General features: G+C 45.2%; 1 protein-coding gene across 4 annotated transcripts in view; it reads left to right on the top strand.

Moving 5' to 3' along the window:
• PRKCE (protein kinase C epsilon) overlaps positions 1 to 27,873 on the top strand; it is a 510,787-nt gene that overhangs the window by 418,777 nt on the left and 64,137 nt on the right. For all 4 annotated transcript variants that reach the window (XM_067703065.1, XM_067703064.1, XM_067703063.1 and 1 more), the window contains one exon: positions 7,624 to 7,778. In XM_067703065.1, coding sequence (XP_067559166.1) covers positions 7,624 to 7,778 — 155 coding nt within the window. The remainder of the gene's footprint in view (positions 1 to 7,623; positions 7,779 to 27,873) is intronic.

The following is a 27,873-nucleotide window of genomic DNA, read 5'->3' as shown; positions in this document are numbered from 1 at the left end:
AGGAAATGTTTATTTTGAGCTTTATCGAGTGAGTCAGTTTAGTACAGCTTTAGGTCACTTTAGACTTGAGGTGTCCTGTGTACTTCCAATAAGCAGGGTTAAAAGCAGTTGGAAACAAACATTAGATGGACATGAATGAAGTTTATACCTTCTCAACCAGCAGACTTTTGCGTGGAATTTTTACTATTTGGCCAGTTCTGATTAGGTTAATACTTCCCCCAAGAAAAATACTTCTCCCCTTTTACCCAAAGGAGGGTAGACTCTACCATCTGTGACTTACGGAAGATTATTGTAAGAAACAGCGATGTGAAAACCCATTCTGTATTCTCCGTTCCACTCTTGGCGTTGATGGAATTGGCCGTGGCTGTAGGAATTTGGTTGAGATAAATCTGAATTCGGCAAAGACCACAACCGAGTAAGGCCTTGCACAGTGGGAGGTGAGAGGGGGAGAAAGCTGAGAAGGGCTGAGGACGGGTAAACGTGAATCTTTTTAAGTGACATTTTTGGGGTGATAATTATTAGTGTTATTGCATAAGAAAATTTACATCACTGCTCATAATTATTATTCAGATGAGACTCTCATTCTCTGTTAATTGACAGGTAAGTCTTCCGTGAGAAGAAAGGTCCTTTCTTTTTATTATCTACAACTCTCTTTCACCAAACTTAGGGGAAGGTCTGTGACACCAGTTGAACAAGGCTCTGCCTGTAGTCCACAGATGGTACGTCTCCCTGTGAGCTGGAGAGTCTCACTCATGACTGACTGTTTTTAGTTGATTGTGATGTTGGCTGTTCCGTCTTGGTGGGGAAATAAAATTGAGGTGGTTACGTTTCCCGAAGTGGTCGGATCTTTCCCTTCGTTCGATCCAGGAAGTGTAATAGAGGAGAGGGAGGGTTGCTTGTTGGTCTTTCTCAAAGATAATAAAACATTTAACACAGTGGAAATAGGGAAGAGATGGAATAACTTCAAGCAACCTTCCTTCAACCCATCCTAAACTCTGCTTTTAGAATAGTTTTTTTAATCAGCTTTAGTTATGCCAATGTACAGCTCAGAAGATCTCTAGAGGTCTTTACTTCCCACCTGTGTTTTCAGAACCATCTGGCCTCACCCCACCATCGAATCTGTCTCCTTCATTCCTATATCCAAGTTTTTTCACTGGTTTACTCTCACCCTCCTCATATCCCCATATGCAGTGGCCACTCTTGCTTACCTCTGCCCTTCAGGGCTGTGCTTCTAACTTGCCAGGCTCTCTACTCCTTCCACCTTCTGTTGTTCAAGACCTCAATTGTGGTCTTTCCCTAATTCAGATTTGTCTCAACAAAATTCCTATAGCAATGGCTAGTTCCATCAATACCAGTTGTATTATGGAAAACAAAATACAGAAAGAATTTTCTTATGAGTGTTTCTTATAATGATTTTCTGTAATAAGTGCTAAGGCCTGGATGACAGACAGTTCTTCTCTAGGGGCCTAAGAAGATAAGGTCCCAGATACATAGGTTTCACAATCTGATTTGATACAGAAGGGTTTAGCACATAATGATAGAGCATTTCGTGTTGCTTTCTGTGGTTTCCTGTGTTCAATTCCTAGCTCCCAAAAATCAAAACCATGGCTTATATCATCTTCCATATCTCCCAGTCACCTACCTCAGGGCAGAGCACCCAGGAGAGACCTGTCGAGTTGATAGGTTAAATGATGGAGACGTGGAGAGAAAAGGAGATGCTACAGAGTGTGAGGTCAGGCCCCATGATTCCCTCAGATGGTACCTTAGAGAAATTGTTCATCCTGTCATTGGCACATCAAAGGCGGACTGTTCCAAGTCCAGTCTTTTGTTGGGCATTCCTGTGAAATTGATTCAAAGATGATAGAATCTTTGCACATATAAACAGCTAACAAACAATGGAGAATGTGTGTCTAAACAAACCCAATTGGCAGGACATGCTGTGCTGCTGAGAGGAAGCCTCTGGCTATCCATCACACCTTGAAAGATGAACAGGGAGGGCCTAGTTTTCCCTTCAAAGTCAGGAAAGGTTAGCACTCTGGGAAAATGGAGCCCAATGGGAATTTCAAACACGTGGCGTGGCCCTTCCGGCTTGTAGGTCATTATTAACTATTCTTACCCTAAATCGCCATGACATATAATCTCTTTCCTGATTTTATTATTTTACTTGCTATCGCAAGACCGTAACTTTTCAGACATTCAGGTGTGATTAAGGGAGGAGGAGGTAGAATAAGGCTTTTAAAATCTTTGATTACCTCAGAAAACATACTTGCTTACTTTACAAGGAAGTTGGGGTTTTGTTTTGTTTTGTTTTCTACTGATGCCAAGAGGGGATTAATGAGTAGCTGCTGGGTTTGCCAGCTTTCTTTTGATTTCAGTTTATGTAATTAAGCAGTTCCCAGAATGACTTGAGGTTCTCACTCTGCATCAAAACATGCTTCTCAAATGTGTTAGGTGTGGAGGTCAGAAACAATCCAGACTCACTGAACGGAGGGAGGAGAAGTGAAAAACTTGTCTTGCTTTAAAAACAGTCCCTCCTGTGTCACAAGGGTTGACCATGCTTTGGGACCATGCACGTTGAGCTGTATTGAGTAGAAAACCAAGTTAAAACTGAAGTTCAGATGGGCTGAAGTTAGAATAACTCGAAACGCGGTTAACAATAGAAGTAACGTGGGGAAACCAACTCTGGTTTACTGTTGAATTTCCAGCAAGCAGGGCCTCATCTGCGGTGGGTATTTAAGACCTCGTGCATTCAACAAAGACACACTAGGAACCCACTCTGTGCCAGGCTCCATTCTAGTCGCTGGGGGTACAATGAGGAACTAAACCAGTGAGAGTCCCTCCCTCAAGATGCTAACGTGGAGTGAATGTTGGATGAGCAGATTTTTATTGAGCGCCTCTGAGCTGGTAGTGGTGATGGTGATTGCTGGGAAGTATAAGGTATGTTCCTCAGGGAACTGACCATCTCACGGGGAGGTGAAGACATCTGTCCACGGAACCAAAGAACTGTTCAAAGCTATACCAAAAATTGGGTGCTGATACAGACAGACCCCCTGAGGGGGAAATGGTCTGAATGGGCACTCATGGGCACATTCTGCAGGCAGGAGGCCTAGTGCAGCAGGCTGACTTGTCTTGAAGCCTTTAACTCCCTAAGCAGTAAGAAATTGCAGATACAAACATCAGAGCACCCTTTGGTTTTGTTTCTCTCTTAGAGCCCCCTAAACTTTTTTAGTTCTTCTCCCCACATGATGCTTGTTTTTAAAGGGAATTATAGCCGCTTATCTTTGGGGTTAGACTAATTCCCTTACAAACCAACAGGGCAGAATTACCAATAGTTCCCACCCTCATGAAGTATACAGACTACTGGCGGAGAAAGACATAAATCAGTGACACAAATCAAAGACCCACCGGAGAGTGTCGCATGTAATAGGGGGATTTGACCTGGTCAGAAAAGTTAGGGACGGCTTCCTAGAAGAAAAGATGGTTGCACTGAAATCTGAAGGACAAGGAGGGATTCATTAGGTGAAAGGAGAGGGGAAAACATGCCAAACAGAGGGAGCAGCATGAGCAAAGGCCCTGTGGCAGGAGGGAGTTTGCTGTCAGGGTGGAGGGAACAGGGAACAGCTGAAAGTGCTTCTTACTCAGAAGAATTAGATAGGGCCAGATCACACAGGCCACGAGGCATGTTAGGGAGTCTTCTGTTTATTCCAAGAGTATCAGGAAACGTTTGAAAGAGTCAGTAGAATGAGGGAAGGAAGGGGGGATGCATTGTAATCAGATTTTCATTTCAGCAGGGTAACTCTGTCCATAGTGTGATGAGCGTTTGGTAGGGAAGGGTGGGGGGAGCTGGAATCAACGTAGGGAGTGTCAGTAAGAGGCACTTGCAAGAATCTCAACAAGAGATGATAACTGCTTGGGCGAGAATGGTGGCCATGATGGTGGTGACAACAGAAAGGCAAATGTAACAGGTACAGAGGTAATAAGTGCAAAGGTACAAAAGGTAAAAGCAGTAGGGCTTGGTGATGGATATGAGGGATAAAGGAGAGGAGGGAGGTATTGAGAATGACTTTCAGGTTTCTGATTTATGCACTTGGCTGGTTGGTTAAGCCCTGCCCTGAGACAGGCACCCTGGACGAGGACCAGTTTGCTGGGGGAAGATTATGGAGCAGTTTTGAACATGTTGGGTTTGAGTGCCTTTGAGGCATCAGAGGGAGATGTCAGAAACACAGCTGGGTAAATGGGTCCACACATTGGAGGAGAGGTCTAGGATGGAGGGAGACGTTTGCGAGTCATAGGTGTCAAGGTGCGGTAGCCACCGTGGGTGTGGATGAGATCACTCAGCAAGTATGGAAAGGGGGGGGCCTAGAACACTGCCTTGTGGGATTCCAACACCTAACTTTAAGTTAGGCTGGAGAGAGGAGAAGCCTACAAGAGAAGGCAGAACAAAACCTGCCACAGTCACAGGGAAGAACCAGCTGAAAGCTAAGGGGAGCAAGCGTTTATTGGGAGAGGAGGTGATCAGGGGAAAATACTGCTGAAAGGACAGGGAAAACGAAGACTCGATAATGACCGTATTAACTATCATACCTCTAGCTAGAATACTGTAGTAACAATAGTAACAGACAGTCTTTATGGAGGAACAGTTATGAGCCAGGCACTTTAATATGTAATTTAATCCTCATAAGAACTTTGTAAGGTGGGTCCTATTATCATCCTCATTTTCACAGATGAGAAAACTGAGCGCAGAGGGCTGAAGTCATTTGCCTGAGGTCACACAGCCAGTAAGTGATGAAATCAGCGTGGGAGCTCTTCTTTCTCCCTCCATGGCCCCTATCTTCAAATGCCGTGTGTCCGGTGTTGGAGTATAAAAAGCAGCCAGGGGGAGGGCTTCCCTGGTGGCGCAGTGGTTGGGAGTCCGCCTGCCGATGCAGGGGACGCGGGTTCGTGCCCCGGTCCGGGAAGATCCCACGTGCCGCGGAGCGGCTGGGCCCGTGAGCCATGGCTGCTGAGCCCGTGAGCTATGACCGCTGGGCCTGCGCGTCCGGAGCCTGTGCTCCGCAACGGGAGAGGCCACAACAGTGAGAGGCCCGCGTACCGCAAAAAAAAAAAAAAAAGCAGCCAGGGAGGCAGGATGGGGAGGGGAGATTTTTCCTCTTTAGAAATTCGGATTCTTTCAGACACAGGCAAGGAAATACTCCATTGTTGCTAAAGCCCAAGTCCAAGTTGGTGGCCATGGACTGGCATTGTAGCAGCTGCTTCTGACGGTTCAGCTAGATTAGGGCAGTGTTGAATGCATGACGCAGCTGTTCTTGCCATGGGAAAGCCTTGCCCCAAGTGCTCTAGGGCAGTGGTTCTCAAAGCGGGGATCCCTGGCCAGCAGCATAACATCGCCTGGGAACTAGAGATGCAGAGTGTCAGGCTCCAACCCAGATCTTCTGAATCAGAAACTCTGCGGGGCGGGAGGAGGGGGGAGGAATCCATGTTCTAACAAGCCTCTGTCAGATTCTGCTGCACAAGTTTGAGAACCTGTGTTCTTGGGAGATCCCTGAAAAGATAAAAGAGGAAAACTCCAATAACTTGTAATCCATATATCTCACCTTGGCAGAAACCAGATGGAAGAGTGGTTCTCTACCCTGGCTGCCCACCGGAATCACAGGAGGACCTTTGAACACTACTGATGCCTGAGTCCCATCCTCAGAAATTCTGGTTTCGTTGGATTGGGGTTGGCCTGATCATTTGATTTTTGAAATAAGGATTTGAATGGGGACTAGGTGATTCAATGAATGGTTGGCTTCTGAATACTTCTGAGTACAAAATTGTACTTGGGGGAGAAAACAAGGCAGGCTTCAAAGTTCCTTAACTCAAGATAAATGGAAGAGAAGCTAGCCCTTAGGGCCTTGGTGAATACCAGTAAAGCTTGAATAATCCTGGAGGTTGTGGTGGGGGGAGAAGGTAGTCTGAATTCGTAACAATTCTTAAGGATGGACTTATTTTCAAAGAGATGCCAATTATAAAGTAGATATGCCGTCCAGGCTGCTCCCTGAATAAAGTGTCACTGTGATTTTTACTCAGTCTTCATGGAAATGCTTCTCCTAATTCTGGTTGAAAACAATATGCTGACATCCTCCTGGCAGCTCCGCTGAGACTGTATCTGTATGTTAAGAATGTACTCTGACCCTCTGGCCTCTCACCTCGCTGTTTCCCCTTTGCTCCATGAACGTTCCTCCCCTGCTGACGTAGTCAGTTTACCGGTCCCCAAGCCTTCTCTGTTCCCATGTCCTGGTATTTGTTGACACCTCCCGCACCTCCTCCTCCTCTAAGTGAGGGCCTAGCTCCTTCTAGAATCCTCCATGGACCCCACCACTTCAGAGAGCTCCCCTTTCTCCTAATCCTTTCAGCACCCAGTGTCTTTAAGGCACTCTTCTCCTGTTCTGTTTTCATCATTCTACCTATTTCCCATCTCTGCCCCTGGATCATAACCGCCCCCCCGCTGCCACGGCCGCCTCAGGACAGTGATGGTTTATAACGCTTTGCCTCCTGTCTAGCACAGCACCCCACACTCTACGGGCTCCACAAACTGTAGGCAAGAAATTGTGCAAAAGTGAATTTCGGTCCATCTTCTTCCCACCTCCAAATGGTGGGCAGATGAGAAGGCACCACCCCTAATGAGGGACGACTGTGGTTTGGCCCTTCTTGAGGACAGAATCCATAGGAAGCACGCCAGGGTGTGGGAACCCCAAAAGGAGCATCCTCCAGAGTGAGACGTGGCCCTCATGGGAGGGGCTCTCACCATCTCATTAGTCCATGTTGCTTTGTGTTAGTTTCCTAAGACTGCCGTAGCAAATCACCACAAACTTGGTGGTTTAAAATAATAGAAATCTGTTCCCTCACAGTTCTGGAGGCCAGACGTCTGAGACCAGTGTCCCTGGGCTGAAGTCAAAGTGTCGGCCAGGCCGTGCTCCCTCCAGAGGCTCTAGGAGAGATCCTTCTCTGCCTCTTCCAGCTTCTGGTGGCACCGCCTTCCTTGGCTTGTGGCCGCATCACTCTAACCTCCACCTCCCTGGTCACGTTGCCTTCTCCTCCCTTCTCAAATCGCCTCTGCCTCCCTCTTGTAAGGACATTTGTGACTGCCTTTAGGGTCCACTCTGGTGATGCACAATAATCTCCCCAACTCAAGATCCTTAACTTAATCACAACTGTAAAGTCCTTTGTTGCCATCTAAGGTAACATTCACACATTAAGGGATTAGGACATGGATACCTTTGCGGGGGTGGGGGGGCATGATGTAACCCACCACACATATCAAGGTAACTGGAGCCTGCAAAGGGACAGAGACTTGTCCAAGGTCACACTTCAAGGTCATAATGGAAATTATACAGAGACCCAGATCTCCTTTCTGTCAATTTTGGGCTTCTCCCACTAGACCAAGCTGACGCCTCTAAAAGTAAGACAGACAGATTTTAGAATAACACTTCGTACCCTAACTCCTTCATCTTCTCTCCAGAACGTGTGCTACTAGGGTCCTTGAGTCCCGGTTCTGTTACTTTGGACTCACAGTACGCTTGCTGGCCTGTGTGGGCAGCTGCAGCGGAATTCGCTAAATGGCATTTCCTCCTCTCCTTTCAGGACCGCCTCTTTTTCGTCATGGAGTATGTAAATGGTGGAGACCTCATGTTCCAGATTCAGCGGTCCCGAAAATTCGACGAGCCTCGTTCCCGGTTCTATGCTGCAGAGGTTACGTCAGCCCTCATGTTCCTCCACCAACATGGAGTCATCTACAGGTACCTCTCCTCTCCTCCTCTCTTCCCCAAAAGCGAAAAAAATAAAGAGCTTTCCGGATGCTTGGACTGACTTGGCTCCTGCCCCACTGGTCTCTTAGCAACCCGCTTTAGATTAGCTGTTTGTTCCAATTTGCTTACAGAGGGCTTTTTTTGGGGGCTGTTTATCACTGTGAATGTTAATATTTGAATGGCCCCGGGAGATCTGACCCACTGTTTGTGCCAGTTTTGATTGAAAGCTTAAGCACGACATTTTAAAGGCTTGGCGCCAAGTAACCTTGGGGTGACCTTCGTTTCTCTGCCCCACCCCCTACCCTCTTCCTTGAACATCAGGGCATTCTCTTTACTTTTTCCTTCTGTGCCATGAACTTCCTCCCCTTCCCAACCTCTTGCCACTTCCTGAGTTTGTTTGGCTTAGTTGTCTCCAGCAGATAGAATCGGAGAAGGAGGAGTTCCTTGCGGGTCTCAGGGTTTATGATCTTGGGGGGGAGGAGGGGAGGGGAACTAGACAATATCCAACAGGAAGTGACTCTCTACAGATCATCCAGTCCCTTATTACTGCCTTGTCCCCCTTCCAAGAAAACATAGAATGAACACACACACACAGAAATTTTCCAGTAAGAGAGCGAGACTACGCAGGCTCTTCTGTGAGGTCAGGAATTCTGGGAGGAGTAAATATTTATAATTAGCAACAAGGACACTAAAGTTCCTTAAGGTTTTTTCAATGACTGTCAATTTCTTTACTCAGATTTTGCTTCCTCCTTTTTTTTTTTTTTTTTTTAAATTGGGTAGAAGAATAGCTGGCTTGGTTCAACCCAGAACTAATCCCTCACCAGAACTTCACTGACCTGCTCCCGGGAGCAATGCCCTGACTAAGTGTTCTCCAAGGGGTTCTGACCAACCCTCACCAGCTCCCTAAAGTCCCTCTGCTCAAAGATAGTCAGTGGCTCCCTATGGCCTGCATAACAAAGCCCATACTTTTTAGCCTGCTTTCATGGCCCTCCACGACAGGAGTCCATGTATTTGTTTCCTGTTACTGCATAACAAATTACCACAAACGCAGTGGCTTAAAACAACACCCATTGATTATCTCACAGTTTCCACGGGGCAGGAGTCCAGGCAAGGCACACCTGGGTTTCTCTGCTGTGATCAAGGTGTCAGCCAGACTGCATTCCTATCTGAAGTTTGGGCTCCTCTTCCAGGCTTACATGGTTGCGGGCAGAATTCATTTCCTTGCAGCTGGAGCATTCACGTGGCTTCCTCAAGGCCAGCAGGAGAGAAAGTCTTTCCTGCTTTGAGTCTCTAACTTCAGGGAGACCTGGACCCTCTTTGAAACAGATCATTTGATTAGATTGGGCGCAGCCAGGCTAATCTCTCTTTTGTTTAACTCAAAGTCAAATGACTTAGGGACTTTAATTATACATGCAAATCCCTTGGCCCTTGCCCTCTAATGTCATATAATCTCAGTAGTGATATCACATCCCTTTTCCACATTGTTTTAGTTGGAGGTAAGTCACAGTTTCGCAGCCACCGTATACAAGGGGAGGGGGTATGAAATTATACCAGAGTGTGACACCTTGGGGGTCACCTTAGGTTATGTCTGCTACAACCCAGAACATCTTTGTCCCCTCACTTCCCATGATCTCTTGTTTTGAACCTACCAAGGTTCTTAGCTTTCCTCAAACTCACCTGCCAATTCCCAACTTCCTCATTTTTCTGCTCTCCTCTCCACCTCCTCTGCCAGCCCAGAAGCCTCATGCAATACTGCCTGCCGGCTCGAAGCCTGGTCCCACCAACCAGAGCAAGTCTCTCCATCCACCACACTTTATTTGCAGTTTGGGAATGAATTGCAAGTTGAAACTAATTGCTGCACCTGCCACTCTTCACCTTGTATTAGGGTCGGGCATCCATGTGGGTCCTTCACTAAGTCCCACCCTCTCCTTTAGGGCCATGGCTGCTGCTTTTTAACCCTTTGATCGTCTTATTTTACATCCTCTTCTTATCTTGCACGTAGTAAATGGTCAACAAATGACCATTGGCTTCAATTAGTTTAAAACCCTAATGTCTGCCCCCAAAACTGGTTGCAGGCTAGTTAAAGATACCGGGGTTAGATATGTGAAAAGATCACCCATACTACAAGGCAGTGCACTGTTAGGTGCCAGTGACAGGAAGAATTGTCATTCATTGATATACCATCCCCATCCCCTCCCTATTAGAGTGGGTATAATCATCCCCAGTTTACCAGCAGGGATTCAGACTTCCCTTAAATCATTTGCCCCAGGCCGTAAGTGACAGACTTAGGAAGTGTAACTGATCAGTAAGCTCGTGCTACACATCATGACACTTGCCATGGGGCTCATCAAATCCAAGTCCACACTTGACTAGTCACTCCAGGTGCTCCAAAACTTGACTTTTGCTTACATGTCTGGTTTCTTCTCCTTTCTACTTCCCTCGTTGAATGCTTCCCTCTCATCACACCTGAGAACACTTTTGTTCTGTTGACTTCTATGAGCCATGCATGCCCCCTCTCTTTCTCTCCTTCCCATCTCCTTGACCATTTCGCTTCAGTCTCTATATCACCTGGCCTGGTCCTTCTCCCCTCCACCCCCATCTTCTAAATGCTGGGTTTTCCCACGGCCTTCATCCCCAACTACTCCTCCTGAGCAATTTCAGCATTTGCATGCCTCCAAATGACACCCGTGTGCCCGTGACTTCCATATCACTCTCTCCAGAATCCCGCACAAGAGCTCTCTCTTTCAAGACAACCTCCAAGGCCTTCTTCCTTCTTCCCTGGCTAGTTTGCAAGAATTTCTTGACGTGACTCGCTCACTGCCTCTCGGTTTTCTGCCCTTCTGTCTGTCTACCTCCCTCTCCATCGCTGCCCAGCGTTCTTTCAAAGCACAGGCTGATTGTCACAGGATCCCCTTCTTAGCATCCTTCAACCCTCATAAGATAAAGCACAGAAAGGGGTGCTTTTTCTACCCAGAGGAGACGCCTTTTTGTGTTTCTCACAAAGACACCATGCATGCTGACAGGGCCCTCGTGGACCCCAACGATCTTTTGATCCTGTTCCCCCTTCCCCCAACTGTGTATCCCACCCTCAAGGCCCTCCAAATTAGGCCATTCTCCCCCAAATACCCTTCTCTTTCATTTCTCCTAGTCTTTGTCTCCACTGTCCCTGGAATTCCCTTGCTCCTAATCTGTGTCTTGATCAGTGAGTGGCTTCCAGGTCACATCTATGGTCTGACTGCCTTAGAGTCTCTGGTTTAAAAAATAGGTAGATTCCAGAATACTGGACAAGGGGACTAGATAAGGATATAGGTGAGGAAAGAGTGGCCATGAGTTGGTGATCGCTGAAGCTGGGTGATGGGTACACAGGGGTTCACTATTCTGTCTGCTTTTTGTATGTTTTGAATTTGTCATAAATAATCTTTTTTTTTTTTTTTTAAAGAATAGCAATTCCAGGGTACCATTCCTAGAGCCTTTGATTCAGTAGGTCTGGTATGGGGTTCAGGAATCTGTACTTTCTTAAAACATTCCTCAGGTGATTCGGGGACCACGGGTCTAGAAAAATTCCGTTCTGCCCTCAGAACTGTGTCAGATGCCCCAGCTCTGGGAGGCCTCCCCTGACCACCCAGCCCTGCCGTGGGGGTCATGCCTTCCCTGAGCGACAGCATCTCTCTGGATCAGGCTGGTTCCCTTTGCCGACCTTGTATTTTCACTTAAGATACCTATTCTGTGATTGAGAACTCCATGCAAGCGTGCTTACCTGGCTGGCCTAGGATGGTACCCTGCTTGTAGTAGGTGTTCACTAAATACTTGTTCTAGTCTCTAATGCTCCAGAGCCTTCCAGTCTAGTGGGTTGCTACCTCATACATGTGCACTTTTAAAAGTCTGTGTTGGAAGCATCTGCAGCACACACACACAGTTTTTTTTTTCTTTGCCCCTGAACGACCCCCCTTCCTTTATCTCTCTCGATTCATAGATGAATGAGGACCATGTGATCTCTCTTTCCCATGCTGCTTTGTTCGAAGCTTCCAGCACACGGGCTAGATGGTATGTGTGTCTGCATATTCGTCTCTGGCTGCTCCGAAGCCCAGGTGGAGACCATATTTGGGGTGGTGCAGGGGTTTATCTGGGAGGTTGGCAAGACCAAATTTTGCAGGAGGAACCTCATTGCTGAAGTTGAGATACAATTTTCCAGCTTTCCTGCTGGAATTTGTACAGAAACTAATTAGCAGCTAATTGGCCAGGGTTCAGGAACTAAGGGAAGAAGTCGTTTCCCTGACTGGGGGCTCACACTTGAAGTCGAGCCCAGGCTGACAGGCTCCCTTTCCTCTGGGCCCTCTCTGCTCAGGTTCCCCCCATGGGCGGTACAGGGCACTGTCTCTGTGTCCCCTGCCCAGCAGTCCTGAGGATCCTCTGTGTGCTGCAGTGGGAGCAGGCGTTAGCTTACTGTGTGTCCATGCTTCCTAACTATGGCTTTTAAAAATCTCTTCCCCTCCCTTACGCACTCACACATACCATGACAGGGGGAGGTTTTCAGGGGTGGACTTTCTTCCAAAGGTTGATTCAGGGAACTTTCTCCTACTCTCCATCATGCTCAGAGCTTGTCTGTTTTCCTCTGAGCTGCTCAGTACAGCAGCTGAGTCTCAGAGAATGCTCTTCCGACCATGGGATATGGAAGAGAGACTGTGGGATCCACCTCAGACACAGAGGGCAGCGGGGGTTCCCTGGGAGGAGAACCAGAGGCTTGACAGACAGGAATGCATCTTCTTCTCTCACAGTCACACGTACTGCGGCAGAGGGTGGTAAAGAACATGGCTTCTGCGGCTCTGGCCAAGTGTCTTAACACTAGAAGAATGAATTGCTTCCTTCATTTTTATAAAATCGAATTCCTTTTTTTAAAGTATAGAAGTAGTAGTCATAGGGAAAAATCAAAATTTAAACAGCAAAGAAAGGTAAAGTCAGTTTTCTCTCCCCCGACCTCGTAGGTACCCAGGACAAAGCAGTTGAACAGCTGCTAGAGAATCCTTCGAGAAATCTTGAGCAGGTTGCTGAACCTCTTCATGACTGGCCTCCCGGCGGGGTTCGGATAATACCTGCCTCGTCTCCTTTCTAAAGTAGTTGAGAGTGAGCATGACTAGTCGGACTGTACAGGTAGAAGTGAAGGATATAAAAACAAGTGGGGAATGACAAGGTATTTTATTTATATCAAGTATGACTGATGATGAACATGCCTCACTTACAGCACGAAAATTTGGCTTTTTACCAGCAGGAGAGGAAGTTGTAAGTTTCAAAGCTCTCCTGAGAGAGCTCCAAGATTTCTCCAAGATTTTCAATCTTTAATGAGCCATCATCATCACCCCCCAAAAGTCAGTCCGCCCTGGGTGAGGGGCAGTAAGGGGACCGGAAGGGAGAGAAGGGCATTCTGCTTTGGCCCCATCTAGATCACTCTGTACTCTGGAGGTGCTTAGAAAAGGCTTTCCTTGTTGATGATAATGTTTATAAAAAGTCAATTAACAATTAAGAGCAGGGAACAAAGATTTCGTTTCGACTCAGATAAGCCTGAGTCTGAAATGTCGGGTCCTCTCCAGGGCTGGGGGACAAAGCCCAAAAGGAGGGACTTGGGAGGGATTTCCCTAGAAAGAGCTGAAGATGTACAGAGGTCTCTGGCTGTGCTCTCCAAGCCCAGCCTCCCTGGGAAATGCATACAGAGTTGTGATGTGCGCCGTGGTCTTGCCTTCCTGGTGGTCTAAGGGGGTTGTGTGCCTGGTCTGCGGAATGGTAGCCTGCCTTGATCCCTGGAAAGCTTTCCTGCCATAGGCAGTTAGGCGTTTCCTGAGTTGATGAAGGTCTCTGGTTAAAGGCTGTGTTAATAACTGGAAAATCTACTGTCTAGAGTCTCATCTTCTTTCAATACATTTCCAGTGTAGCTAATGCTCGTACATAGCAGGGGAGTGGAGGAATTGGCATGATCCCTTCCACTCTCCTTCTCAGTCTTCTCAGGGCCTGGCCCTTAGAAAATCACGGGGGGATCTTTGTTCCCACAGAGCACTGTTCTCAGCCGTCAGCATTCCCCCACCCATTGTAGAAAGTGATACTTTAGTGTAAAACTCCTAAGGACCTAGGGGCTGAGTGTGTAGTGAGATGATACCAGTTCCCGTGGTAGGAATCGCAGTGTAAATGTTAGATCAAGGAGGCCCTCAGAGGCTGTCTAATCCGACTCCATTTTATAGATGCGGAACTTGGAAACCAAAGCTGGGCAGTAACTCACTCAAGTTTATGCAGTGAGGTGTTATAAAGCATAGATGTTATTTTAATCAAAGATATTCATATAGATAAAGATTCAAACAGTCCTACACAGTGCTTAAAGAAATGAGAAGCCATTTTCTGCCCTTCCTCTCCACCAATTTCCCCTCCCACAGAGACAACCACTTACAATTCTTTTAGCTGACACTTCTGGTATGGACCTTTGTATTTCAAGATAACATGGTTTTTTTTGGTTTCTTTTTTAAATTGACGTATAGTTGATTTCCAGTGTTGTGTTAGTTTCTGGTGTGCAGCAAAGTGATTCAATTATACATATACATATATTTTTTCACATTTTCCATTATGGTGTATTACAGGATATTGAATATATTTCCCTATGCTGTACAGTAGGACCTTGTTGTTTATCTATTTTAAATATAATAGTTTGTGTCTGCTAATCCCGAACTCCTAATTTATCCCTCCTTCATCCCATTCGCTCTTTGGTAACCATAAATTGGTTTTCTATGTCTGTGAGTCTGTATCTGTTTTGTAAATAAGTTCATTTGTATCATAATTTAGATTCCACATATAAGTGGTATCATATGACATTTGTCTTTCTCTGTCTGGCTTACTTCACTTAGTATGATAATCTCTAGGTCCATCCATATTGCTGCAGATGGCATCATTTCATTTTTTTTGGCTGAGTAGTATTCCATTGATATATATGCCACATCCTCTTCATTCATTCATCTGTCGGTGGACACTTAGGTTGCTTCCATGTCTTGGCTATTGTAAATAGTGCTGCTTTGAACATTAGAATGCATGTATCTTTTCGAATTAGAGTGTCCTCTGGATATATGCCCAGGAGTGGGATTGGTGGATCATATGGCAACTCTATTTTTAGTTTTTTAACGAACCTCTGTATTGTTTTCCATGGTGGCTGCACCAGTTTATTTTCCTACCAACAGTGTAGGAGGGTTCCCTTTTCTCCACACCCTCTCCAGCAGTTGTTATTTGTAGACTTTTTAATGATGGCCATTCTGACCAGTGTGGGGTGACACCTCATTGTACTAAATAACATGTTTTAATGTTATTTTTTAAATTTTATTTTAGACATTATCTAGTGACTTTCCACTATGGAAGTGAGAATTTAGTTCTCTGCCCCACCTACCACCTACTCACCACCCTATCACATCCACATAGCCTTCCAAATGTCCCATCTTCTCAACAGAGTTTACTGTAATTTTTGTTAAATGAATGTACATTGTATACATTATTATGACTGTGAAATACTATTTGGAACTAAGCCACTTGATAAGCTATAATTACTTTTCCTTTCCTATACATTTTCTCTGTTTGTTTTCCCTGGAGATAACACAGATGCTCTCCAGATTGTCCACATCTCCCTTCAGGGTGGCTAGGTGCAATAGGCATTCTATCAGTATTCTTGGATAAATTTCCACCGGTGCCTTCTAAACTGCTCCAGTCTGAACAGTTGTCCTCAGTGCCTACTGCAGAGCTGTCACCCTGGGATCTCCCTTCACTGTTGTCCAGGCGTCTTTGCTTCTTCCATGTGAGAGCTCCTCTCTTATATCACATGTCTCCTCTTTCTTGATACACTTTCTTGATGTGGTGATGTACCTTCTGAGAAAGCGTATGAAAAGTAAATTTTTGAGATCTTCCTTTTATATCTAAAACGATCTTGATTGTACTCTCAAACTTGATAAAGAGTTTGGCTAGGTATAGAATTCTAGATTGAAAACCATTTTCACTCACAATGTGAAGGTATTGTTCCACAGCCTTCCAACTCCCAGTGTTGCTATTAAGAAGTCCAAAACTATTTTGCTCTTGATCTTTCGTATGGACCTATTTCTTTTTTCTGCAAGCTTGTTAATTACATGTTAATGATGTGGTGTAGACCCATTTTCATCCATTGCACTGGGCCTTAGATAAACCTTTTTAATTTAGAAAATCATGTCCTTCAGTTCTGGGAAGTGTCTAATTTCTTTAATGATTTCTTCTGTTCTCTTTCTGTAACTATCATTCAGATATTGGAGTAGTCAACTTGGGCATCATTACAATGAATCATCCTATGAGCCATTTATTTGGGGGAACTTCTAACTATCAATATTTTTACAGTTTTTCTATTGGAGTCCTCAGATTACCCTGGGAAGACTTTTCCAGAGTCCTGTCTGAAGAGACAGGGCTTGGCAGCCAGGTGAGCCAAATGAAAGAAGAGGGTTGAAGGCCCAGCTCCCAGAATACATATATCCATCCAATTGCCCTATTTTTAGTTCTATACGCTGGTGCCTGCCCTCTCCCCTGTTCCACCCTGGTCCCGGAGACTTTCTGTTTCTCCCCTGAAGAGAATAAATCTCTGATGTAGAGAAGGGGCTGTGCAGAGTAAGAAGAGAATCTGAGTTTATAGTTGCTTTTCAACCAGATCTCTTCACTTTATCTCTTTCTACATCATCCTCATCTCCAGGGGTAACGGTTACTGCAAATTCCTGAGCTTTGTTAGAGCAGGAAGTGGGAGATTCTACAGCGTAAATTTGATCATTCCTGACTTTCCCCATTGCTGGTTCAGGATTCAGCTCTTTCTCAGGTCTACTGAGTCATGTCCCATTCACCCCTCTGCTTTCCAGCTTCCAAAATTACGTCGCTGTTCTTTCTTCTCTTGTTCGCCCCATCTTTGTGTGTTTAGGCCCTTGTGTGTAATTTTGGGATGGAGAGAAAAATAATTTGTTGTGGGTATTTGAGAAGTCAATAATTTTATATCTAGAAGTCAATAATAATAATAACAATAACAAAAATAATAACCACCACAGCAGTAGCAGCAACAGCAACAACGATAGCAAGATACTCATTTAGCCTTCGTTACCAGCCAGACTCTATTCTGAGCACTTTGTGCCCATTAACTCATTTAATCAGCACACAACAGCCCTGTGCGGTAGATACAGCTATCATCCATGGGATTTACGGTATTTCCAAAGAAGGAGATCCTGCCAGATCCCACCCCACTGCCGTCACTGTCAGGTCACCCTGTCCGTTGCTGCCAGCTGCGGTCTTGCGTGGGAAGCAAAGTTGTATGCTGGAGACACAGCGCTGAATTTGGAGTCGGAGAACTGGGGCTGAATTCAGTGTCTGTCTCGTCTTTATTGTGTTTTCCTGGGCAGAATACTTAAACTGTTTGAAGTGTAGTTCCCTCACTGTACCATGGGAATTAGAATGCAAAGCTCCCTGGACTGGGTGGAAAATTACATGAGAAAACATTTGCAGAAGTGCCGAGCGCAATTCTTGGCACCTAGGAAGCTCCATAAATATTGGTTGGATGAATGAGTGGGAGGAGGGTTATGGAGTCAGAGGATGTTATGGGCTGAATTGTGTTCCCTCCAAATTCGTATGTTGAAGTCCTAACTCCTAGTACCTCAGAATGTGGCTGTATTTGGAGATAGGCCCTTTAAAGAGGTGAGAGGTAATATAAGGTCACATGGGTGATCCCTAATCTAATAGGACCAGTGTCTTAGTAAGATGAGGAGCTTAGGACACAGACATGCACAGAGGGAGACCATGAAGACACCAGGAGAAAACCCATTTACAGGCCAAAGAGAAATCTCAGAAGAAACCAGTCCTCCATCTGGGACTTCCAGCCTCCAGAACTGTGAGAAATACATTTCTGTTGCTTAAGTCACCCAGAGTATGGTACTTGGCTATAGCAACCCTAGCAAACTAATATAGAGAATGCAGGTTGCAGTCCCAGCATTGCCACTTACTAACCATGTAACCCTGGGCAAACGACCTGATCTCTCTGAGCCACAGTTTCCTCATCTGTAAAATGGAGCTGATAATAAATATCAAATCAAAATAAGATGGCCAGGCCTGCAGACTTGGCATAAATTGAAAGCTTTAGATAAGCTAATGGACATGAAAGGACTCTATAAGTTGTTTGGGGCACAGCGAGGTGTGGGGAGGTGCAGACACCCCAGGAACGATGACACCCTGTTTGTGGGGAGCAGGGTGGTGGACATGTGAGGCTCTGTCCCCATGCAGGTCAAGGGCCCATCTAGGACAGGGCCTAGATCTTAGAGTCAGGCAGTGTTCCGGGGAAGGGAGCCTCTCTTTGGTGATTCCAATACTGTGAGCATGCAGGGACCCTGAGGCAGGGTAAGAGGGTACTGAGAAATGCACCTAACAGTGTCCAGTGGGCTGGAACAGCCGACAGGTGTGCTTGCATAGGAAATCTGCAGAGTCTGACTTCCGTGCCTCGGCCTCCTGGACGGAGATCTACCATCTTCATGAGCTCCCACTCCACCCCCCATCCCCATCCCGGACTCCCTACATGACCACCTTCAGCAAAAAAGCTGACTTCAAAAATGTGCATTTTGGTAATGAGAGTCATTTGGTCCCTCTACCGTGTTGTATAATTGAAGGGCTTGTCTCCTGATAAAGGAATACTAAGTGTAATTGTGGGGTTTCAGGGGCAGTCACTTTTTTGTGGGTCTAGGCTTACTCAGAGGTGAGACCATCTTCACCCCAAACTCCTTTCGTGCAGTTTCACCTGCCAATGACAGTGTAGGGTGAAGTCGTTGTGACATGATAAAGGGGAGGGGAAGAGAGAGCAGAGCCTGAGCTGGTTGGGATGAAAGCCAAGTTTATATTCTTCTGAGGAAGCCATGTTATTGCCGACCAGATCAGAAGTAGAATGCTGACTCCGTTGACATTGGAGGCGCAGAGCAAACAGGAAGTTTGGAACCAGAGGGAAATTCCTGATTAAATGTGTCTGAGTGTTTCAGCTAATAGTGTGTATTCAGAGAGAAAATGATCAGGGACCCTGTCATCTACTTTTGTGTCTCTCATTATACCTACCACAGAGCTGAGAACCCGTTGTAGTGGGTAAGGACTCCTGGCTCAAATTCTTGTCTCCACTTCTTATTAGGTATGTGACCTTCAGCAAGGGACTTACTTCTCTAACCCTCAGTTTCTTCATCTGTAAAATTACCTCCCTCAAAGAGAGATTGTGAGAATCAAATACATGTCAATATGTGTAAAATCATTACGATTGTGTCGGGTACAGAGTAAACACTCACCGAATGCTTGCTGCTGCTATTGCCATCGTGATTCTATTTCACAAGAGGCTGAGCAGACAGTTGGTCAGATTCACTTTGTCCATCTCAAAAAGTTTGCCATGAATGTATCTTGCTAGCTGGCAAACTGATGAAAACACCTTGTCAGGTTAGAGTCTCCCAAACAAAAGCTAGTTTGAGGACTTTGGACCTGTATTATGAAGCAGAATTTGGTCTATGTAGCTTTTATGACCATGCAGTGTTCTATAGAAAGTAGACATCTTGGAACATGTATTACTGCAGTGTATTCAACAGTAGAGCCTGAATTCTCCTGGGCTGAGTCTTAAGATTGTGTTTCTTCAATGCCTTTGGCTAATGATTGAACTGCAAAAAATGGGAATTGTTTTAGCAAACAATGGGCGGCTTTGCCACGGGGTAAGCAGAGTCTGTGTGAACGTCTGAGTGGATCCCGCGGTCTCAGCCCTGGCTGAGTCCAAGATGACTCGGGCTGTTGGGGCCGCTCCTCAGCCCATGGAAGCGTTAGGGGCCACAGTTAATTAGCTTTGTTTCTCTCTTTGGTCATGTGGTAACAGGCTGATGGATTAATCCTGGTGGTTGTTGCCACCTTCTCTCTCCTTGCTTCTGGGTCTCTTCTCCCACCATTCCTACAGCTTAACTATCATAAAATAAGGAGCTGGGGCACTTTCTTGCTCAGAAGTCTGCAGTGACTCCGTGTTGTCTCAGGATATTGTCCAGACTCTTCCACCTCTTACCTGAAGCCATCTCCAAGCTGACCCTCTCACTAACTTCTTCTCCAGGATTTGCACACAGGTCTCTTCCCACCCACCCTGCCTCCCCAAGTGCTTCTCCCACCGGGCTCCTCCCTGGAAGGTGTCCTCATCAACACAGCCACACACTGTGCGTTTATCACCCAGGTCCCAACATCAACTCCTCTCTTTGCCTAGGAATACCGTACATTTTCCTAGAATACCAGACCTTCTTTTTCACTTTTTATTTTTTCTCACTCTTTCCTATCCTTTAAGATTCAGCTTCAGTTCATCTTCCCCTGGTCCTTTCTTCCTCCCGTTAACGCGGCATCTACTCCATTATATTCTAGCATTTCTCACGTTGTACTGACAACTGTTTCTTGGTGGAATGATCTTGTAGAGCTTCTGCGGGTTATGCTGAACTTACGGTTGAATCCAATCGCCCTTGAGTTCATGGCCAACCTATTCAAATGGATCAAGCAAAACACCTCCAGGGAGGTAGGGGGACTTTCTAAATATATTTGGCCACAGGGATGCGCTTTCTGATGGACTTCTCGCTGGACCCACCTTTTCCTGGGCTTCCTTTCTGTGTGCACTGCCCCATTCCACGGTCTTTTTATTCTTCGCAGTGTCTGGCTGATGAAGTGCTGCAGTAGAAAGAACGTGGGGCCAGGAATCTGATAAAGCTTTGCCTCAGTTGGGTGACCTCAGGCAAATTACTTCTCCTCTCTGGACCTCGGCTCTGTACATGACGGCTGCATTGGAGGATCTTGCTCTGTGAGCCTAAGGTTGTTGGTCTGGGAATCCCTTGAACAGACTCTGAAAATGAATCTCAAAAAATGGCATCTGCAGATGACCTCAGTGAGGCTCCAGAGGTAACTGTATTTAACTGCCTGGTGCCTTCTGGAGAGTTTAGAGGTCCTGGAACGTGAGACTTGCTTGACAGGTGGTCTCATGCTCTGTGCTCTGAATGTCAGATCACCCTCTGTGGATCCCCGACTCCAGTGTATCCACAGTCCCCCCTCTTAATCAAAACAAATGGTTTCTCAAGGGTCTGATGCTGCCAAGTTAAGTGTTTATTCCTGTAGTGAGCGGAGCTTCCTCCAAGGGCCATAACCCACCATATGGGCAAGAGTTCCTGTCTGAGGAGCAGGGCTGTTTGCTTAGAAAGTCATGTCCCGTCAAGATTGAGAATCTCACTCCCCAGGATTCAGAACCTTCTCTGAAGTGGGAAATCTCTCAGATGAAATTCCCTCCATTGTTGGAAATATGCTAATGCAAAAGCATTCATCCAAAAGGGATTTCAGTTTGGGTTTGTACCATTTCTTGAAGAGTACCACTCTGTTGTTCAGAAGCTGTGTGTTTAAGCAGATGCTCGTTTATTCAGTCAGCAATGACTGTGTAAGCCTCGTTGGTGTATCAGGTGTAGGCCTTGGAGATACCATGAAAAGGAAAAGACACACACTCTCTGCCCTCTTGGCACTTAAGGTTGGGTGGGGATGCCAGGCAATAAAATGAACAATAACAATAAAACACTGATAAGGATGGTGATAGGGAAAGGATAGGGTGCCAGGGAACTACATAGCACAGATACCTCAGCTGGATGGGGAAAATCAAGGAAGGCTTTCTGGGGGAATTGACCTCTCCCAAAGAGGCCCAATGGGGTAAGAGTTGGCCAGAGGAAGAGGTCATGGGAGAGTGTACCAAGGAGTGGGATCAGGATGTGTGAAGGCTTGGGCAGGCGGGATGCCAAAGGGGTCTGTGGGTCTAAAGAATTTCTACATGCCTGGATCTCAAAGCACAAAGGGAGGCTTGGTGAGCAGTGAGGCTTGAGGGGAGACCACAGACCCCATCCTGAGGGGCCACAGAATGACTGTCCGAAGTCACGTGACTGCACACTGTTGTGCTGTTAGGTTGTGTTATATGTGGGCATTGTGGAAGAAGGGCCTACTATTTAATAGAATTTTAGAGGTGTGAGTAAACTTGGGGGTCAGCTACTCCAACGCCATCTTCTATAGATGAATAAATTAGGGAGGTGGAATGACTCGTCCAAGGTCATTCAGCCTCTTGATGATGCAGACAGAACCACTGGTGGGGGCTCTGGGGTTTTTTGATAGTGTGGGCTGATAAACTGACTCCAAATAAACAAACAGAAGCACCTGGCTTGTAGCTGATTTCCATGGTGTAAATATTCCCTCCGGGGGAAATTTCAAGCTACCCATGTTTCACAATCAGCTCACAACGCTCCTGGAAATTTAGCAATCTGATTTGTGAGCCGGCACCAAAGGGGGAAAGCTATGCACATCTCTTCCCAGCTCCGTGGCCAGTGACATTTTGTTGGTAGGTTGATGTCAGCCATGGTGGGAGTATTGGTACCATGGAACTCAGCAAATGCTACAGATCAAAGTTTGTTTCCCCTGGAAAGCTATTGTTAAATACTTACCGGTACCCCACTGTAAAATGAAATCTATAGATTAAGTTGGGCAGTGCTGTTCGGGTCAACTATACCCCTCTTGGTTTTCTGCCTGTTTGGTATATCACTGAAAAAGGGCATTTGTGCATTTCTCCTTTCAGTTCAATCATCTTTTTTCTAACAGTTTTATTCCAATTTAATTCACATACCATACAATTCATCCGCTGAAAGTGTACAGATCAGTGGCTTTTAGCATATTCAGACAGTCATGCAGTTATCACCAAAATATTTTCATCACTCCAAAAAGAAACTCTATTTCTTTTAACCATCAACCCCCAGTCCTCTCCCACCCTCACTCCCAGCCCTAGGCAACCACTTACCTACTTTCTCTATAGATTTGCCTATTCTGGGCATTACATATACATAGAATTATACAACATGTGCTGTCTTGTAACTGGCTTCTCTTACTTAGCATGTTTTCAAGGTTCATCCGTATCGTAGCATGTATCAGTGCTTCATTCCTTTTCATGGCTGAATAATGTTTTGTCGTGTGGGTATACCACATTCTGTTTATTCATTCATCAGTTGATGGGCCTTTGGCTTGTCCACCTGCTGCTGTTACTATTACTGTACAAGTCTTTGAGTGGACATAACGTTTTCATTTATCTGCCTAGGAGTAGAATTGCTGGGTCAGATGGCTTAACTTTTTGAAGAACTGTCAAGCTGTTTTCCAAAGTGACTGCATCATTTTACATTCCCACCGGCAACCTATGAAGATTCCAGTCACTCCACATCTTCACCAACACTTGCTATTGTCTGTCCTTTTCGATTATGTGTCCAAGTGGATGTGATGCAGATCCAGTTGTGGTTTTGAGTTCTATCAGTTTTTGCCTCTATTTAGACACTCTCTTGTTCAGTACATACCTGTTTAGGATTTTTAGGTCATCTTGAAGAATTGACCCCTTCACCATTATGTAATGTACCTTATTCCTGATAATTTTCCTTACTGTGAAGTCTGCTTTGTCCGAAGTTAATATAGGTCGTCCAGCTTCCTTTTGATTAGTGTCAGCTTGGTATTTCTTTCTCCATCCTTTTATTTTAATCTATCTGAATCTTTATTATTCAATGTGTGTTTCTTATAGACAAAATATAGTTGGGTCTTGGTTTTTTTAATTTTTTATTTATTTTTTATTTTTGGCTGCATTGGGTCTTTGTTGCTGCACACAGGCTTTCTCTAGTTGCGTTGAGCAGGGGCTACTCTTTGTTGTGGTGCGCAGGCTTCTCCTTGCGGTGGCTCCTCTCATTGTGGAGCAGGGGCTCTAGGCGTGCAGGCTTCAGTAGTTGTGGCTCACGGGCTTAGTTGCTCCGTGGCATGTGGGATCTTCCCAGACCAGGGCTCGAACCCGTGTCCCCTTCATTGGCAGGCGGATTCTTAACCACTGCACCACCAGAGAAGCCCTGTTTGTTTCTTAATCCACTCTGACAATCTCTGTCTTTTAATTGGTGTATTTAGAGCATTCACCTGGAAAGTGATTATTGATAGAGTTGGATTGATATCTACTATTTTTGTAACTACTTTTTACTCATTACATTTGTTCTTTGTTTCCTCCCCCCACTTTTTCTGTTGCTTTCTTACTTAAAAAAAAATTGCCAGTTGTAATTGTAAGATGCATCTTAACTTCAAAATTGTTAAAATGTAAAAAAAGAATTTTTTAAAAAGTGTGTTCTAGACTCGATGAACCATGGTCATAGTACCCCGCCCCCTATAAGGAGGTTGTAGAGCTTAAATAGGTCTGTGCATCAAAGTACTTGGTGCAGTATTTGGTATGGCAGTGAGCACTAGGTATTAACCATTACCATAATTATTATATTAGTCCTACCCAGTTACTTTGTGGACCTCACAGCTGACCTAGACACCCCAGTTCCATCACTGTATCACAGTTGAGAATAATTGCCCTAAATACATAGGCATATGGTTCTGCACTGAGGTTTTTTGTGGTCCCTTACTGCAAATATGTTCTCTTGGCCTGTTTGTTCTGTAGTCCACAGTCAAACACAGAACTCTGAGGTCAGACAGCCCCATATTTGAATCCCAGATTCATCACTTACAGATACATGACCTTGAGAAATTTCTTAACCTCTCTAAGTCTCAGTTTCCTTACTTATAAAATGTATATATTAATACCTTCCTTACAGAATGTGGTCAGGACATAGCAGGCGCCCAAATCATAGCTATAATTATTATCAGTTGTCATCCTCTTTCTCTAAATAAGATGCTTACTGTGCCTCAGTATCCCTTTTTGAGCTGGAAACTCTAGGCAGGACCTGATGGGTGCATAGAAGAATTTAAACATCAGCAGGGGAAATGCCTTGAACCATAGGGACCAATCTCTCCAGGTAGATTTGGCAGTGGGGAAAGGGGGTGGGGCTCCTTCCTAGCATGCCTCACATAGGAGGTTCCCTCTTAGCCCTGGAGAGGCTCAGCTTTAACGCAAAAAGATTCCTGACGGATGCAGGCACAGCAGGGGCAACATGACGGCAGCCACCCTTCTCACATCCATCATAAGGCAGTTCATCCTGAAGGAACACCGGCTGTGTATTCGTTGGTCCTGGCTGTTGTGGGGACACCAGGTGGGTGACTGTGCTTCATCTCTGCAGTTTTCTCCTCAAGAATATTCTAGATAATGCTATTTATTCATTTTCCTTTGCTTCCTTAATTTTGTTTCCCGAATCTGCAGTTTGGGTTTAATGGGAATGGATCACCCACCGCGCTCTCTCTTCACTCCCCAGACACATTTTTAGTGTCTGAACAACACCGGGCTGGGCCTCTAGACCCAGATGAGCAGGAGATGCACATTGACAGAAGAATCCTATAGTGCTTGGCTCTCTTTTATGGTGGTGGGGGTGTGTTGGACAGCATCAAACTGAACATGGGCAGAGCTAGTCCTGCCTAGAGGAAATTTCTGTGTCTGTTTAGTTTTGTGTGGTCAGGGGACTTTGTTCATGGTTTTTCTGAGTCAAGGCTGCAACTTTCCCAGAAGCCGGGCCTCGCCTGGCCAACATGGCTGGAAACAGTAGTGCCCTTCCAGAGCCCAAGGCTTCTAGAAGGATCTGGAATTCTTAACCTCAAGACAGATACTTTGCTGTGCTTTATGATTCAGTGAGAATTTTGTGATGTACTGATGTGAGTTTAAAAAGAAAAAACCAGTATGACTTAGAGCAATTATCTGGATTACCCAAACCAAGAAAAGGGCAGGATTTGGAGAAAAAGGATTTTAGGCCTCAATAATATATATTTGGGAATCCCTTTTTCCAAGATTATATGTTCTAGAAGATCCCAGGAAATCCTGTCCCATTGGGCTGGGCTGCTGAGGAAAGTCAGCCACAGTTCCACAAAGCTTCCAGTCTGTCCTGAGTCAGCCTCCATGTGAATGACACCCTTGGAGAATTTCTCCATGCCGTGTCCCACCTGGACCACAGCGGAACTCAAGCCTCAGTCCTAAGCACTGTAAGGTTATATCAATACTTGGTAAGGGGTCAGGGGCGTATTATTTCACAAGTTGTCAACTACCCAAAGCAGAACAAAGTTTTCAAACTGAGTGAGTCACCTTGGATTTTCGCCCCCAACCTTGCAAGCTTCCACTGACAGGTCTGTTTTTAGACTCTGTTTCCCATCCTTTCCAGGTTCCTGTGAGGTAGTGGAGGTATGTACTGTTTGTGAGGGTCTGAAAACCTAACTTATTTTTTGCATAAAGAAATACTCATGTCGTTAGACCCCAAACCCAGTGAAAAACGTCCACCCAGTGTGTCTTGTCCAGAGACTTGAGCTGCTAAGCACATGGCTAGAAGAATAAGCAGAGGGGTGTAAGGAATCCAGAAGCCCCACTTTCCTGCAGATGTCGTGGAATTCTCCAGTGGGGACCCTTTATTGTCAAAGGTGAATTTGTGTGCATACAACACGGTACCAGCCATCAATGAGAGGTATAACTCTGCAGGCATGAAGCCAGATTTGGGAGCTATCTATGTGTCCATCAGTGCTTGCTTCAAAGCTACTGGGTTCTATTTGTGTGTTTGTCTAAATTATAAATCAGTGTTTCTGATGGAAGCAAGATACAGAGTTATATTTAGAACCTTCTTAGAATAAGACACAGGCTCCTTTACCCCTCTGTAATTAGTACCCCATTACAGAGGGTACGCTGGGGAATGCAGCTCAGAGAGAGTTTTCCCATCATTTGCCTTCTTTTCTTTTATCTTTGTATATAAGTTTTCATCTTTGCTTTTCTTTTCAATATAAGACAAACAAAATTCCTTACTATTAGGAACCAAAGGCCTAAAGTTACAGAAAGAGAGAACTTGCTTTGTAATATTGCAGGGGCAGGGGGATTGGGGTGAGAGTTCCCCAAAAGGTGAATGAGTATTTATTTGTACAGTGACTTATGGGATTTCAGACTGTGGGTAGGGACGTAGTGCTTGCTCAGTCTCAAAATGTTTCACTTTTGTTAGTCTTGTCTCCCAATTTAAATTGTTAGCCCTTGGAGGTCTGGGAACATGACCTCTCCTCCTCTCGGGTCCTCCAAGATGCCCAGCATTGGGCTGTATATGAGGTAAGCCTACTTCAGGGAGGATATCCCTGTTTGGCAGGTGGGCACATTCCTGCAGACGGAGGATGTCAAATGAAAGCTGCCTTTTAGAACTTCTCAGAGAACAGCATATGCACATGGATATGAACTGCTTGGCAGCTACAACCTACAGGAAAAGTCTTGGATGCTAATCTAAAACATCCAGCGTAATAAGCAATTCAGCAACTGTTGCCTGTATGCTTTCATCCTAGTTTCAAATAAAATAAGATGATGATGAAAAATGTGAAAGGAGATTGGCGAGCTGCTGGTGACCCAGTGCTGTTGACACCTTGGAATAATTATGGAATAAGAAGCCTGGGATATTCTGATGGTGTTCCTCCCACCCCCCCACCTCCATTTACCCTTAGCAGAAACCGGTGGAAGAAAACAAAAACAGTCATTCGAAAAGATATATGCACTCCCATATTCATAGCAGCATTATCTACCATAGCCAATATATGGAAGCCATCTAAGTGTCCATCAACACATGAAAGGATAAAGAAGATGGGGTATATGTATACAATGGAATACTACTCAGTTATAGAAAATAATGAAATTCTGCCATTGGCAACCACATGGATGGACCTGGAGGGTATTATACTTAGTGAAATAAGTCAGACAGAGAAGGACAAATACTTTGTGTTATCACTTATATATGGAATCTAAAAAGTAAAACAAATGAATTAATATAACAGAAAAGAAACCATGTGAGCCATTTAATTGATGGGATTTGGTCTGTACTGGTAACGATCCTGAAACCACAGCCTTCACGTTCCTACTACCCGAGTTTATGGTCCATGCGTTTGTCCCCACTCTGCCCTGTGGTTGGCCAGCAACAATAATTTAACCATCACAAATAATAATTTAATAAACACAAACATCCTACAGTGAAATTAGAGGAAGGAGAAAGAGTAGCAAAAAGAGGGCATGCTTCGATAGTTAGATTTGGAGGGGAAAACGAAAGCATGGGTAGCAGAAAGACCT

Source organism: Pseudorca crassidens, chromosome 14, assembly GCF_039906515.1.
Source record: "Pseudorca crassidens isolate mPseCra1 chromosome 14, mPseCra1.hap1, whole genome shotgun sequence".
Lineage (NCBI taxonomy): Eukaryota > Metazoa > Chordata > Mammalia > Artiodactyla > Delphinidae > Pseudorca > Pseudorca crassidens.
The sequence above is the reverse complement of the archived record's forward strand: the minus strand, read 5'-3'. Positions and strand labels throughout refer to the sequence as shown.